The 13,742-nt window shown below is 40.9% G+C and overlaps 2 protein-coding genes across 2 annotated transcripts; one reads left to right on the forward strand and one right to left on the reverse strand.

Annotated features, from left to right (window-relative positions):
- Window positions 1-200: 200 nt before the first annotated feature.
- On the reverse strand, window positions 201-6,322 carry LOC149274988 (ubiquitin domain-containing protein UBFD1-like). Its single transcript, XM_089505022.1, has 7 exons — window positions 6,307-6,322; window positions 3,904-4,164; window positions 3,532-3,740; window positions 3,111-3,176; window positions 2,638-2,743; window positions 1,164-1,246; window positions 201-311 (listed from the first exon to the last, which is right to left on the reverse strand). Exons 1-7 carry the CDS (start codon window positions 6,320-6,322, stop codon window positions 201-203), a joined length of 852 nt encoding a protein of 283 aa, XP_089361148.1.
- A 706-nt stretch (window positions 6,323-7,028) lies between these two features.
- Window positions 7,029-12,073, forward strand: LOC149274989 (nondiscriminating glutamyl-tRNA synthetase EARS2, mitochondrial-like). The gene is made up of 9 exons (XM_089505007.1): window positions 7,029-7,158; window positions 7,849-8,004; window positions 8,098-8,287; window positions 8,735-9,207; window positions 10,260-10,368; window positions 10,630-10,768; window positions 11,154-11,284; window positions 11,508-11,643; window positions 11,990-12,073. The coding sequence occupies exons 1-9, from the start codon at window positions 7,029-7,031 to the stop codon at window positions 12,071-12,073; spliced, it is 1,548 nt and encodes a 515-aa protein (XP_089361133.1).
- The last annotated feature ends 1,669 nt before the right edge of the window (window positions 12,074-13,742 follow it).

Here is a 13,742-nt window from a genome sequence, read left to right on the forward strand (position 1 = left end):
GCTCCTATAAAAAAAAAAAAAAAAAAAAGCCTCTTCTTGCTCCACAAGATGCGTTGAAATGATTTGAAAAGTTCCAGGCCTGTGTCTGTCGAGTACTGAGGGGAGTGGGGTATTGTTTGAGGGGTGAGAATTGGGAAAGATGGTGGTGGCTTGTGGCTCCTTCCAGCGGTTTGTGTCTCGTGCCAGAGGTGAACGTATCTTCAAAAATACTGCCATTTGCCTAATACCGTGTCCTTGATGGCATCCACATATTGTGCGGGGACCCAGTATACCCAGTAGTAAGATGCTTCAGTAGGACCCAGCTGAAATGCCTGTAACAGAAAGAGAAATGTGGAATGGCTCAAACTGTCCCTAAACAGCTTTAAAGGGACAGTCTAATGCCCTCATCAACACACCCCTACCATAGAAGAATGCATATTAAAAAGTACTCTGCGTGCTGGCTAGATCTGTTCGGAGGAAAGTACATCATGTCAAGGGAGATGCATTCGGCTGAATGCATCTAATAGCACAGATTTAGCTGGGAGCTGCACCCACCCCCCCCAATCATTTGCAAAACACATAATGTAACTCATGGAAATGTAGAGACCACATATGCATTAACTGGAGTGATCCCTTTAAGCATCATATGATTAAAGCCTACCTTAGTTACCCAGGGGGGGCGATAATCTAACATTTTTAATAATTTAGAAATTGGCTTGTGGGAAACCTTTTGGAATCACTCCCTTGTTGCCGACTATCCTCGTTCCGCATATCATTGAAAAGATTGTAGTTACCGATTCCAATTAATTACTCCTCAAAAATAAATATTTAAATTCTACACAAACTCTCTTTGAGAGGTTCATTCAATAAACCTTAATATGGGAGTATGTACTAAACTTTCCTTAAGCTTAACTAGGGCACCTAGGGTGTTAAATTTACTTGGGGGTCCTTTCACAGCTGCAACCAATGTAAAAGCTCAAACCAGTCAACTGCATGACTTTTGACCTGACCAGGAGCTCATGATCCACCAGACCCTTCATTAACTTGTATTTTCTAACTTGATGCTTCTTCAAGCTTGTATTTCGTTAATAAATGGGAAAACCACAATACTAAGTATTGCTTCTAGATGGTAACGTTTAGCATAAAAAGTTGAGAAGAAAAATTCTCTCAGGGTACCCCCTTACCATCATGTGATAGTCATCGTGGTCTTCAATCGGCTCTGTAATCACATTCTTAATAGAACCCATGGGGACTTTTTCTGTCCTCTCTGCATCAGAGAAAAAAAAGTTTATAATTTCACAATCACTGCCATCAATACAGAAAATCATTCTGAAGAAGAGACCTCTGACGACCAGAAACCTTATTTGTCTTTTTCTATGTTGGTCCAGTAACTTAAACCTTTAACTTAAGGCTGTTATCAATAGAGGAAGAGATGCAGCACAGACTCCCTTTGTGAGTGATGTTGAGGACACTCTTTTAGGTTCAAACACTAGATGCATCTATAAAGCAAACCATTCGACACATCGTTTTTTTCATGTCAGACTGGTTTTAGTACACATCACATGAGAACTGGAGATATTTCTTTCTCTCTCTCCCCAAAGAGACTTATCTTACCTTTGTGCCTCTACACCAAAGATATTATGCTTACCTATAACTATACTATAGGTTAGGTGACCCTATAACATGTATGTATGTGCTACTGATTTTTGCTAGCACAACATCCAGATGGATTTTTATAAGTTACCTGTAGGAGAGCAGGTCAACCGCATATTTTGTGGATGACAAGTCCACTTTAATGGGGAACTCCCACCAAAAAAAAGTATTACTGGTACCACATTAAAATTTACGGTAGTTTCCAAAAACGTCTGTTTTATAGTCCTTGCATAATATGTTTTCAGATCGTTGCATATTAGCCATTTTTATGTTCTGTCTCCTGTTATCAGTAGCTTACTGAAACAAGATGAAATAAACACTTTTTGTCCATGATAAAGCACCTTAGTGTATATAACACTATATTTAATGATCAAACCTTGTTTTTCCATGGGACTCCAGTATTGTATGTCTAGTTAATATACTAAACAGTATCTCTTAAAGGAACTTGATTATTCAAGATCGGACATTGTCATTTTGCTTTGTCTTTAGTCTATATGTAACTGATGGTCAATCGAAGTTCATAGGCAAAGGGAGGAAGGAGAAGAACTATTGAAAAATAACAGTATTGGTGAGACAGCAGAGCCCTACATGCATGGTGACCTACCCTGGGGAGCTTAAAGTCAACATAAAAAGGACAGAACATAGAACAGGGGTGTCGAACTCCAGGCCACGAAGGCCGCAAACACACCAGGATTTCTGGATATCCCTGCTTGAGCACAGGTGGCTCAATCAAAATGATTGAAACAGATAAACTTACCTGCATTTAAGCAGGGATATCCATAACTCTTGGTCTGTTAGCGGCTTTGAAGGCCTGGAGTTCGACACCCCTGACATAGAACAATAAACAAAAGCAAAATATTAACTATTTATTTTCTCATTTGAATCAAGAAACACACCCTTTAAAGATGCTATTTTGCCCAATTTTGACCCTTCTTATAGCTACAGCAAATTTTGCATGTTTGTTTAAATTCACTTTAGCCTGAACTAATAGGAGAGAACTCTTACCTTTCGTACCAATCCACAACTGATCTTGCTCCAGTTTGAATGTCAGCCTAACTTTCCCCCCAGACTTATTGTACATGCCGGATATCGGTGTGGTTGGAAGACGCTCCTGTAACAAACAAGACAGGTATTGGCAATCATTATCGTGTAAATACTACAACCGCTGACAAACATGTTATAAAACAGAAAAATTATTTAAAAAATGAAAAAATGCCCTGGATCCTATGGCTGATGGGCTGACCATGATGTCATCAGGCTAAGTAAAATAAAGTGCCTGCATACAAGCCGCGCATTAAATCCGAATGACGTACAGACAGCTGTTTGAGGATCGTCTATTGTTTATAGCAGCTGAAGTTCTAGTTTCCTGAGGAGTTCTTACATTCTATGTCATCTCAAGCTTCAAGAAGAGGGCAGGAGGAGGTACCTACATTTAAATTATATCATGAGCTTGAAGATACTCAGAAAATGTACTTTACCTGGACACCTTTCAGCGATGGCATCACGTCATCAGGTTTGCCCTTGTCCAGCACCTTTCGGTGTTGCTGTAAAATGCACAAAAAGTATTCCATTAACATAAAGATCTGATCGTCAGAGAGTGGCATCTACATGAAATTATATATATAAACCTGTGCCCTTGTTTAACAGTTACTCTGTTAGCTCTACATTACATTATATTTATTTATAAAGCGCCGGACGATTCCGCAGCGCTTTTACATTCATTAGAACAATTTATAAACACATAAAATAACAAACTGGTGCAAATGAGAAGAGGGCCCTGCTCTTGCAAGCTTACAACAAGTTATCTAGAGCTTCCAGCTCTAAATAACTTGTCAGCCCTAATTCTTTTTCTCATGGGTACCTGCACAAAAATATATAAGGTAGCACGCATGGCCTTACCTTCTGTCTGCACAAAGGCTCCTTCTTGCTTTCCTCTTCTTTCACCTCTTGCTGAATAGTCTCTTTGGGGGTAGTCACGGCCAACACGTCATTGATTGTGGATCCTACAACCATGACCTTTGCGCCGTTGGAGATTTTAATTTCCCTTAGTGTTTTGTCCTCAGGGACTAGCCCCTTAAACATGACTTTCTGCATGGCTGGTGGAAGACCTGCAAGAAGACAGAATGGTAATTGCTAAACATGGATCATATAGGTTTTACTGCATACATCTCATCAGCAAATGATATCTACGAGAGATAATGATCTCTCTGGATCCATACTCAGGATTTAATTAAGGTCATGTAGCATCCAAGTAACAACACAAGTAGATACCTGTGAGAGAATGAATCTTCTGCTTAAGGCTTGCTCCGGTACTGTCCAGCGGGAGTTTCAAGTCGTACTTGTTCTTGTTCCAAATAATTTTAACTTCAACAAGCTCTTTGTCTGTCTCAGAGTCCCCTCCATTGCTCACAGAACTGTCTGCATCTGCCGGTGCTGAAACACTTTCTGAAGCCTGAGAGCTGCTGTCCCCACCTTCTGCGCTGGCCAGCTGAGTCTTCTGCTCATCTGCCTCCATCCCCAACTCTTCCACTTCTAGAGGGAAAATAAAATGTGTAGTTTAGGTCAGCAGATAATTCTACAAAAGCTGGAAATGTGTCAGCAGAAACTAGGGACGGGGCTCTTATTTCAACCACAGAGTGAAATTGAAAGCAGTTGCAGTTAAGCCCTATCAGGACACGGTTCAACCCACGATGAATTCTTTACACAGCTCAATGTATAATATCTAAAACACGCCCATGCCCCATACATATCAAATAGATGAACTCAAAAAAACAACATATAAAAGACATGAACTGACCAGCCATGAGTCACAGAACGGTATCTTCAGACAATTACTTTTCTTCTTCTCTATGCTGAACATGGCTTTATTATTTAGTTCTTTTCTGACCATAAATTAACACGCAAGAACGTGGTGGTTCATATAACTCTAGATGCAGGCATCATACAATTGTAGCCGCTTAATTATTCTTTTTTCAAAGAGTTTGCTTTGTTCATTCATTCACAAAAAATTTAATTGTGTAAATGCATGTGCTCAATCAACAACTCAATAGAATCAGATTATTTTCCTATTGAAAACATACTGCACGTATTTATCCTATGCATATCCTAATACAATATAATAAAAAAACATAATACTACTTAATAGCAATTTTTTAAATGATAGCGTCCCTTTCTATTTAATCAGATTATTCCAGTTAACGTATCAGTGAAAATATCAGATCCAAAATTGTGAATTTAAAAAATAGATAAAATGATTGCTTCCTGTAACAAACATATACTTTATAATTACAATAATTTTAATTTAATAACAGTAATTGAGATAGATAGTAATACACCCTACAGCTATATGACCTAGTTTTCTAGATTTTTGTTCAGCAACGTGGACCTGTCTGCTACGAATAGTTAACATAGTTGTCCGCAGGTACAAGCAGAAATGGTTAAAACAAAAATTGACATTGGACTATATGGCATAGCAAGTAAAAGGATACTTGTCTGTTATCTCCCCGCCAGTCTAGAAGTTCCCCATACAACATGCTCGCTGCCCGCATCTAAACGGCACATAGGATGGGCATCGGTGGAAAAATAACAGACAGGTATTCACTAAAATATGAAAAAAAGCACATATCCCACCACAACACTGCAATGGGATACTGTGGTGTCTTCTTCAAGCCGAGGGGTGGTGAAGACCTCACACAAAGAGTACTATGATGAAGTAAAGACCCTACTCCCTGATGGGGCACCGTGAAGAGGGCCACCACCAAACGTCTTCTAGAGGCCAATCGCACAGCACAGCTGTAACGACAACATAATAAACTTATGAGCACAACCACGCAGTGATGGCAGGCGAGCAAGAAGGGTTGGTGGCCTATGGGCGGCAGGCAGGCAACCAGCACCATGGAAGGCAGATGATGTCTGAATAAACCTGGGGCACAAAGACATAGAGGAGGCTGCCAAAAAGTATCCATGACATGTAGAGACTGGTACAGGGGCCCGTTGACACACGGAAAAGCCTCCAAGAGACTGGCAGACACAGGCAGGCACGGGGCGTGACGGCCACCAGAAGGATAGCCACGTTATGTTTGAGCAACAGTGTAGGCTGCCAAACGGTGCCAAGGACACTGAGGAGGCTGCCAAATGGTGCCAAGGACACAGAGGAGGCTGCCAAACTGGATCTTTGGCACAGGGAAGAAGGTATGCAGGGCCCGATGACACAGCAAAAGCTGATGTCAAAGACTGTCACGAGAGCCTGATGGCAAAAACTGGCCCCAGGGGCTGATAACCCAGCAAAGGCTGAAAATCATGGCTAAGGGGGGCACTGGTGTAGCCAGCGAGGTATATAAAAGGCTATTAAGTGGAGCAGATGGCAGGAAGGAAGCTCTGACTCTGAGGTAAATTGATAACGAATGGGGCAGATGGCACAGAAACAGCAGCAAAGAGACTAATGCACTGAAACAGAAAATACATATAGAATCAGTGGGTTAAGTGACAGGGCATAAAGCTCCGTGAAGTGGGCAGTAAACACGAGGGGAAGGCAACAGAGGGCGACTGGGACAGGTGGTAGATCGGGAAGCACAGATGGGCAGGTTATATGAAAAGACGACGTGTAAATCAATGCGACAAGCGGCCTCATAAAGGATGACATGCAGGCCTGCCCTCCGGGGACCCGGTACCCACCGTCCTGGGACGCCATGATGATTGTGTACAAGTCTCCAGCGCGGGGGCTGTCGGGAAACACACAAACAGCCGTTTTGGACCCAGCGGGCGGCTGTAGCCCTGGCACCAGGACCGGAAGACAATGAACAGTGGAGGACCCGGTACCATAAAGACGTGAGGTAAAGGCTAGAGGGGATCCGGAAATGCGAGTACTTTGCCTCAGAATTGTGCAACTTGTTCATTTCACTTCTGCATTGCAGTGACTGATATTTTTTTTTGCTCCTCTAAGTGGTCTGAGGGCAGTGCCCAGAGTTGGTTATATTTGGTTAAGGCCTGGTTATTACTTTTATTATTTTAGGATAATCTCTGGCCCTATAACTAATAAGTTACATTTGGGTTGTTGCCCCCTCAATTTATACGGTGTTATTACAGTCATACTATGTGCCATATATTTATATTTAGTACTGCAAACACTAGGGAAGAATGTAATCGGCTTATATAACGCTCCTTTTCGTGTGTGATTGAGCTACAAATGCCATGAGCATCATGGGAGTTGTAGTTCAGCAAATTCCACTCACTGTCTGGTTTAGTTTCATTTAAGGAGAGTGTTTATGTAATAGGCGGGGCTTAGCGGTCGCTGATTGGCTGGCTGTCATTCCGTTCCCTAGCGGGCTCTTCCTGCACGTGTGTTCCTTCTGAGGTTCACTTGCCCCCACCAAGGGCGTGCAGTCTAGCCCGAGGACATGAGGCCTGTCCTGGTAAGGGTCAAGGGTGTGCTTCGTGTCGTGGAATTGGTAACCCTTCCGAAGAGGTGCTGCTCCTCGGTGCCTTCTGGGAAGGATGTTCGAGTCCGATTCGCTCCTAGTCCTACTGGTAAGATCGGTGTTTTGTTATAAAGATGCTGGATCCTAAAGCCCACAGTCACCCGATAGTATTTATAATTGATCAGCTTTATGATCACTTAACCTTTTCGGTTTTTCCTTGTTTCAAATCATATTCAATCATAAATAACTAGTTCATCATGTGCATACCAGGGAACTTTGACGCTGAATATCAGTGATTTTTCTCCGATCCCAGGGTCATACAGCCCGGAACTGACACCTTCATACCCTGGATTGACCTGATTATACAAAAACGCCTAATTAAGTCAAGGTTTCCATGCAGACCGGTATTAGTCATTTAGTTAACTCATTTAATGAGCTGCCACACAGAATCTGCATGACATTAAATGGTTAATGTTTAAAGGGTCTCATGATCATCTCATTTAGAAAGTTCTCAGGTAGATCATGTGATATACATAGATGAAAATTAGAAGCACTTTTTAATGCAAAAAAAAAAGGAAAATGGTCTATTTCCGTATATCTCATACATACATTTGCGCTCCGTTGCCTAATATACAGATTATTATATATTATTTTTGTATTGCTCATTCACTCAAATTGAAAGTGGCTTTTCTCACTTTTTCCTCTTTTGCAATTTCTAATGAATGAGACAAACCGGTTTAGTTGGAAAATGGATGATGAGTGTCTTTTAAACAATATTGTTGTATGTGTTTTTATTCAGGTTTTCTGCACTTGGGAGGTTTGCGCACAGCGCTGTACAATTACCTGTTTGCCAAAAAACACAGCGGTTCTTTTATTCTACGTCTTGAAGACACTGACAGGATCCGGCTGGTGGCTGGAGCAGCTGAAGGCATAGAGAACATGCTGGAGTGGGCAGGTATGTGTTGTATGTGATACATCTAATATGTGTTGTATGGTCCTAATATATATGCTCCAGTCTGTGTAACATAAAGGTTACTCTGTCCTACAGGCATCCCACCAGATGAGAGCCCAAGGCAAGGTGGACCTTATGGACCATATGAGCAGTCTAAACGTCTGGATCTGTATCAGGTTACTGCTGACAAGCTGCTGGAAAGCGGAGCTGCTTATCGTTGCTTTTGCACTCCACAGAGACTAGAACTTCTCAAGAGGGAAGCTCTGAGAAACAGACAGACTCCTCGGTACGACGCACAATATTTGTATACATTGCATCATCGTATGATAAATGATTTTAAAGGCATTGTTGTCAAGTGTAGACTATATCACCAATATTTAAATTGCATGAATATGTCATATTATACTAAAAGAAAGCACAAAGAGGTTTATTAACCAAGGACCACAATAGCTACCAGCTGGGTGATGACCGCTGTGGGATTACTTTGGCTGGCTTAGTTTTGCTAAAGTCACAATTGTAGGTGTATGAGCAGTCTGCTTCTATCTGCTAAGCTTGAAACATTAAAATAGGGTAGTTATTAAACATATACCGTACACAGGGAGACAAGCTCATAGTGAAATGACTGCTTATGTAGTTTAAATGTTCTCCTCTCGTGGATCCATAAACAAGAGCATTGATGTGTTTGAGTCTTCCACTCTCTTAGCTTTATAATCAACGTTTCACTTTTTTGAAGCTATGATAACCGGTGCCGGCATCTAACTGCAAAGCAAGTGTCAGAGAAGCTGTCTAAAGGTTCCCCCTATGTGATCCGGTTCCACTTGCATGAAGGAGCACAGCCTTTTCAGGACCTGGTCTATGGCTGGACTCACCATGACGTGGCAAGTGTGGAAGGTGACCCTGTTATTGTAAAAGGAGATGGCTTTCCCACATATCATTTGGCCAGTGTGGTAGACGATCACCATATGGGTGTGAGCCATGTGCTGCGGGGAGCAGAGTGGCTCATATCTACATCCAAGCATCTGCTTATTTACCAAGCTTTGGACTGGCAACCTCCTTTATATGCCCACCTACCCCTCCTACTAAACAAAGATGGAACCAAACTCTCCAAGCGACAAGGAGACATCTTTATTGAACACTATGCTCAGAGTGGATACTTAGCTGATGCCCTGCTGGATCTCATCACCAACTGTGGATCTGGATTTGCTGGTAACGGTGGAAAGAAAGAGGTTCCCTTTAGAAGAACAACAGGGGGGGGGGGAATGGTGGTGCTTTGCAGCGGGCCTATAATTATTGAGGGGAATGGTGCTTTTTAACAGGAGTTTTATGCATTTTCTTTATTTGGGGTGGCCCACCATATACAAAGAGTAGCGAGGATGTTGTTGGCACCACTTTGATTTTTGCCAATACAATTTATATCTGTGGGACAGATGAGGTGTATCAATATTGACACGCCAGTGACAAATTTAACATCTGGATGTGATCATTAGCACCAGAAAAGACCTGAATACACATTGTTTTCATACTTGTTATATTTGTGGGGTGGTCTAAATTAATGTATGTACTACTTTGATTTTAAAACACAAAATCAAGTCAACTTGCTTAAGATAGACTTACTGATGAGTTACAGAAGTTAATTGGAATCCTCTTGACTTGACTCTGGAGAAACTTCAAAAGAAAAAAAACCAAACATTTGCTGTCACGTTAGACAATGCCAGTTTCCAGGCTGAGTTTCCATTGTGTGTCAGCCAAGTCTGTTGTGTGAATCAGTGTGTGGTTAGCAATTGAATTGAGTTTAATGGCGTTCTGAATCTTTGCGAACAGATGAGTTGCAGTTCACTTTTGATAAATTGTTCACCTTCATCCATTTAACTCCCATGTTAGTCCAAACCAACTCGATCGTTAACTTGACACAGCTCAAACCTTTGCAACCCCGTTGATTGAATGGCAAATTTTAGCTGCTGATGCAACAAACTCTGTTTCTCAAGACCTCCAATAGTGCAGGTTTTCAGGATACCCGTAGAAATGTCCAGGCTCCTTTAAACTAGCACAGAAGCCAAAGATTTTGTGACTTATTGAACTTGATATTCTGGTAAGAGGAGATACTGAAAACCGGAACTGTTAGAGAGCATGGAGAACCAGAGTATACAATACCCAGAAGATGCAAATGGTTATTGGACATTGTCAGTGCCCAGGCAATCATATGAGCAGGTCTGCTGTAATCATTGGCTTAGTTATGGTTTATTTTTTGTCCTGTATAGAAAACCAAATGGGCCGTACATTGGACACACTCGTAAACCAGTATGATTTGAGGAAAACAAGCACACACTCTGCTCTGCTGGATCTGGAGAAACTTCCCGAGTTTAACAGGTTAGTGTGTGAGATGATACTTCATCATGGGGGCATCATGGTAGACTTTTAATGAGCAACTCAGTGGGAACATTGCATTATGATTGCTCCACATTTAGAACTTCGCACTCGAATAGCTCTTATCGGCAAAAAAATGTAAAAAAATTAAAAGGTTATGAATTTAATGGGGTGCCACCTAAATGTTAGGTAGGCATTCCACATTTTGTAAAGGAACTATAGTGTTTGCGTGTATTTTTTCTCTCTCCATAAATGTTCCTGCAGGTTACACCTTGCAAGATCAATAGACAGTCCCGAGACCCGGGCAAAGCTGGTTGTTCAGCTCCAGGCAATGTTGCAAGACACATATAAGGGTCTGGAACTTGACGAGGGGCACATAGAGCGCATACTGTTGCTTAGGAAGGTGAGAGCTCTACAACCCACATGTTCTGACTAGCTAGTGTGTTGCTTTGTAGCATGCAAAAGTTTACTAACCGTATCAACAGAGCATGAAACACGCGTGACCGGTTTCTACATTTAAAATATGTCTGCACTTTTAGCGTTTGTCACGTGTGTTTTTATACGGTTCGTATCTCAGCGTGCAGCCGGCCTCTCAGCAGCACATGGGATGGCAGTAAAATTAAGGAATACTTTTCTCTAGCAATCTGTATATTTACTAGACCTCTGCCTACAAGTTGTGTAGATCAATACGGCAAATTAAGGCAGATAATTCTACTTACAAATGATGAGTTCTGATTTGCTAGGCTATTTATTTTTATGATATCTAGCAAACCTGGCTTATCTTTCAGGGACATTTGTGCCGAATGACAGACCTCTTATCGCCTGAATATTCGTACCTCTGGATCCGGCCTTCTATTTCTAAACAAGAACTGCAGAGCCTATCGCACGAGGCTGCTGAGATTGGAGCGCTGGTTGTACGGTGTGTATTATGACTCCCAAGAGCTTACGTTTAAAAATTGTTAGAACCGTCACTATCTTTACAAAGAGGTATTCGAAGATTGTGAGCTATACGAGTCTCTCTTTCGGATTCTCTGTGTATTAGGTGGTCTTGAGCTGTTCACACGTCCACGTTCTGTATCGCAAATGGCATGTTCAGGTATTTATGTGGTCAGTGAGTTACCGGTTCTCGTTTTTATTTGTAGAGTCCTAAAAGAAACTTGCAATGATTTTACTTTGGAAAATCTGAATAACGAACTGAGGAGCCGTTTACAGCAACTGAAAGCCACAAAGTACAGCAGTGCTATGAAACTACTTAGAAAGTCTCTGAGTGGCCAAGAGGTGGGAGCTTGGGCTTAAGATGATGGCTAAACTATTCCTTTACACAGGGCAACGTTAGAACGATAACTTAGAGTCTTAAGATACCTGGTACGTTAGGTGCTGAGAGATGCATGATGGGAAATTGGGGAGAATGCAAAGTAAACCAAAATACCAACCTCCAAGTACTATTTCCTTTTAAACAGTTTCTAGATTATTTTTAATGCCTGCAATTATATTTGCAATCAAACATCCATGGTAGATTTGCAAATTGTTGCTTTGTTGACTGGGGGACTGAAGGATTTTCAGTTTGTTTATTTAATGATCAGTTTTTTTGTATGATTCAATTATTTTATCTGTTTTCAACTAGCATGGGCCAAGTGTAGCGGAGATGATGATGTCATTGGGACCCCAAGAATCCATCATACGACTTCAGAATGCTCTCAGCTGCTGAACGTTGGATTATACACCTTGGACTGTAGTGACCTTTACCAATAAATTATCTTTTTTTAATGCTAATAAGCCTCAGTGCGCTAATTGAGATTCTCTTTCTATATAAATCATTAAATAATTCAAATCATTTTGCCACCATTACAGCTTTGTATATCGAGCAGTCAGCTCCTTTATTTTTTCGGTTATTACATTTTTTTTATTTTTTTTGAGGTATGCTATATTGGGCTGAACTATTTGAATTTATTACTTATTTTGAAGCACAAGTAAGTGTAATTTATTTGAAGAATGACGCTAGCTCTTACAATCTTACAAGTGTTTTGGGGAGAATCCCCTTCTTGGTGTGCTGGCCACAGTACTACCTGATTTATTTGGTATTTTAACCCCCCCACCCTCAAAAAAAAAAAAAAAAAAAAAAAAAAAAAAAAGTTTGGCAATCTTTTTTCCTTGAACTCATTCATAACTTTAAACACTTCTATATAGAGGAACACATAGGGTAGGTAATGATTAACTCCGATTATATATTGGATCTATACCAGACAGCTAGGAGCTATGGATAGCTATTATTTCTGTACTTGTTGATTTATGTTAAAAATATAGACTCCACTGTAGCAACACCTGATTTATTTGCACATGTGAAATAAGTGTATTAGTTTGAAACATGCATTAGAGAGTTGTGTAGCAGCTGTGAGGCAGAGGTTTTAATATGAATGCAGATCAGAAACTCCTCTGTGCCCTGCGGCCTCGGTGGAATAAAAACGGAACGGAATACGCGCACGCATTTGTTTCCGGCGGGAAGGTATACGGAACGTACATGAAATGACTTCTCATGGCGCGTCACCATGGCTCCCGTGGACAACCCGGAAGTGGAGTTGTGGCAATAATCAGCAGTAACATCTGGGCCCTGTGGACACCGGAGGAGCGACTGGTGTGACAACCGGGCTGTTAGTGCTTGTTAATAAAGTGGAGCTGCCTCTTACTGAAGGCCTGTATTACTGACAACCAAATCATAATATGCATGCTATCATATAGCATACCCTGTATTCCACTCCATTATCTCTATCTATCTATCTATCTATCTATATCTATCTATATCTATCTATCTATCTATCTATCGATCTATATCAGAGCTGGGCACAAACCGTATCCCTAGTTACCCACAGGTTGGTTTCATTATTAAATTTGAATTTTAGAACCAAAGTAAAGGTGACTTTTTAAATTACATTTCTTTTGGGGTTCCTATTGATGGAGGGTTACCTATTGGTCAAGGTGTTGCTTCCTTAAGGATATTGTTAACGGTAAATTCCTTTATACTTCTTATATATGTGTATATGTATATATATATATATATATTTTTTTATTTTTTTTTATTTTTTTTTTGAAAAATTGTTTTTGAACTAATCATCACATATTTAGGGGGTAGTAATCTCATAAAATTCCATCAATTTCTGTCGAGTTTGCTGTCAGCTCACACTAACTCCAGAGGATAATTGCTGACTAAAGTCAGCTTTAAACAAGTTAACAGCCACTCTATGCAGAGCCTTAAGGGGACGCTCCAGCCGCAATAGGCACTTTAATGCGTATGATAGCTGCGTGCCCCCTTATTACGTGGTATCTGTTTACAAATGCATGGAGACATTCTACAGCATCCCCGTATGTATTCAGCATTTCTG

This window comes from Sceloporus occidentalis, unplaced genomic scaffold, assembly GCF_023333645.1.
Source record: "Sceloporus occidentalis isolate IW3139 unplaced genomic scaffold, rSceOcc1.0.p SCAF_306, whole genome shotgun sequence".
Lineage (NCBI taxonomy): Eukaryota > Metazoa > Chordata > Lepidosauria > Squamata > Phrynosomatidae > Sceloporus > Sceloporus occidentalis.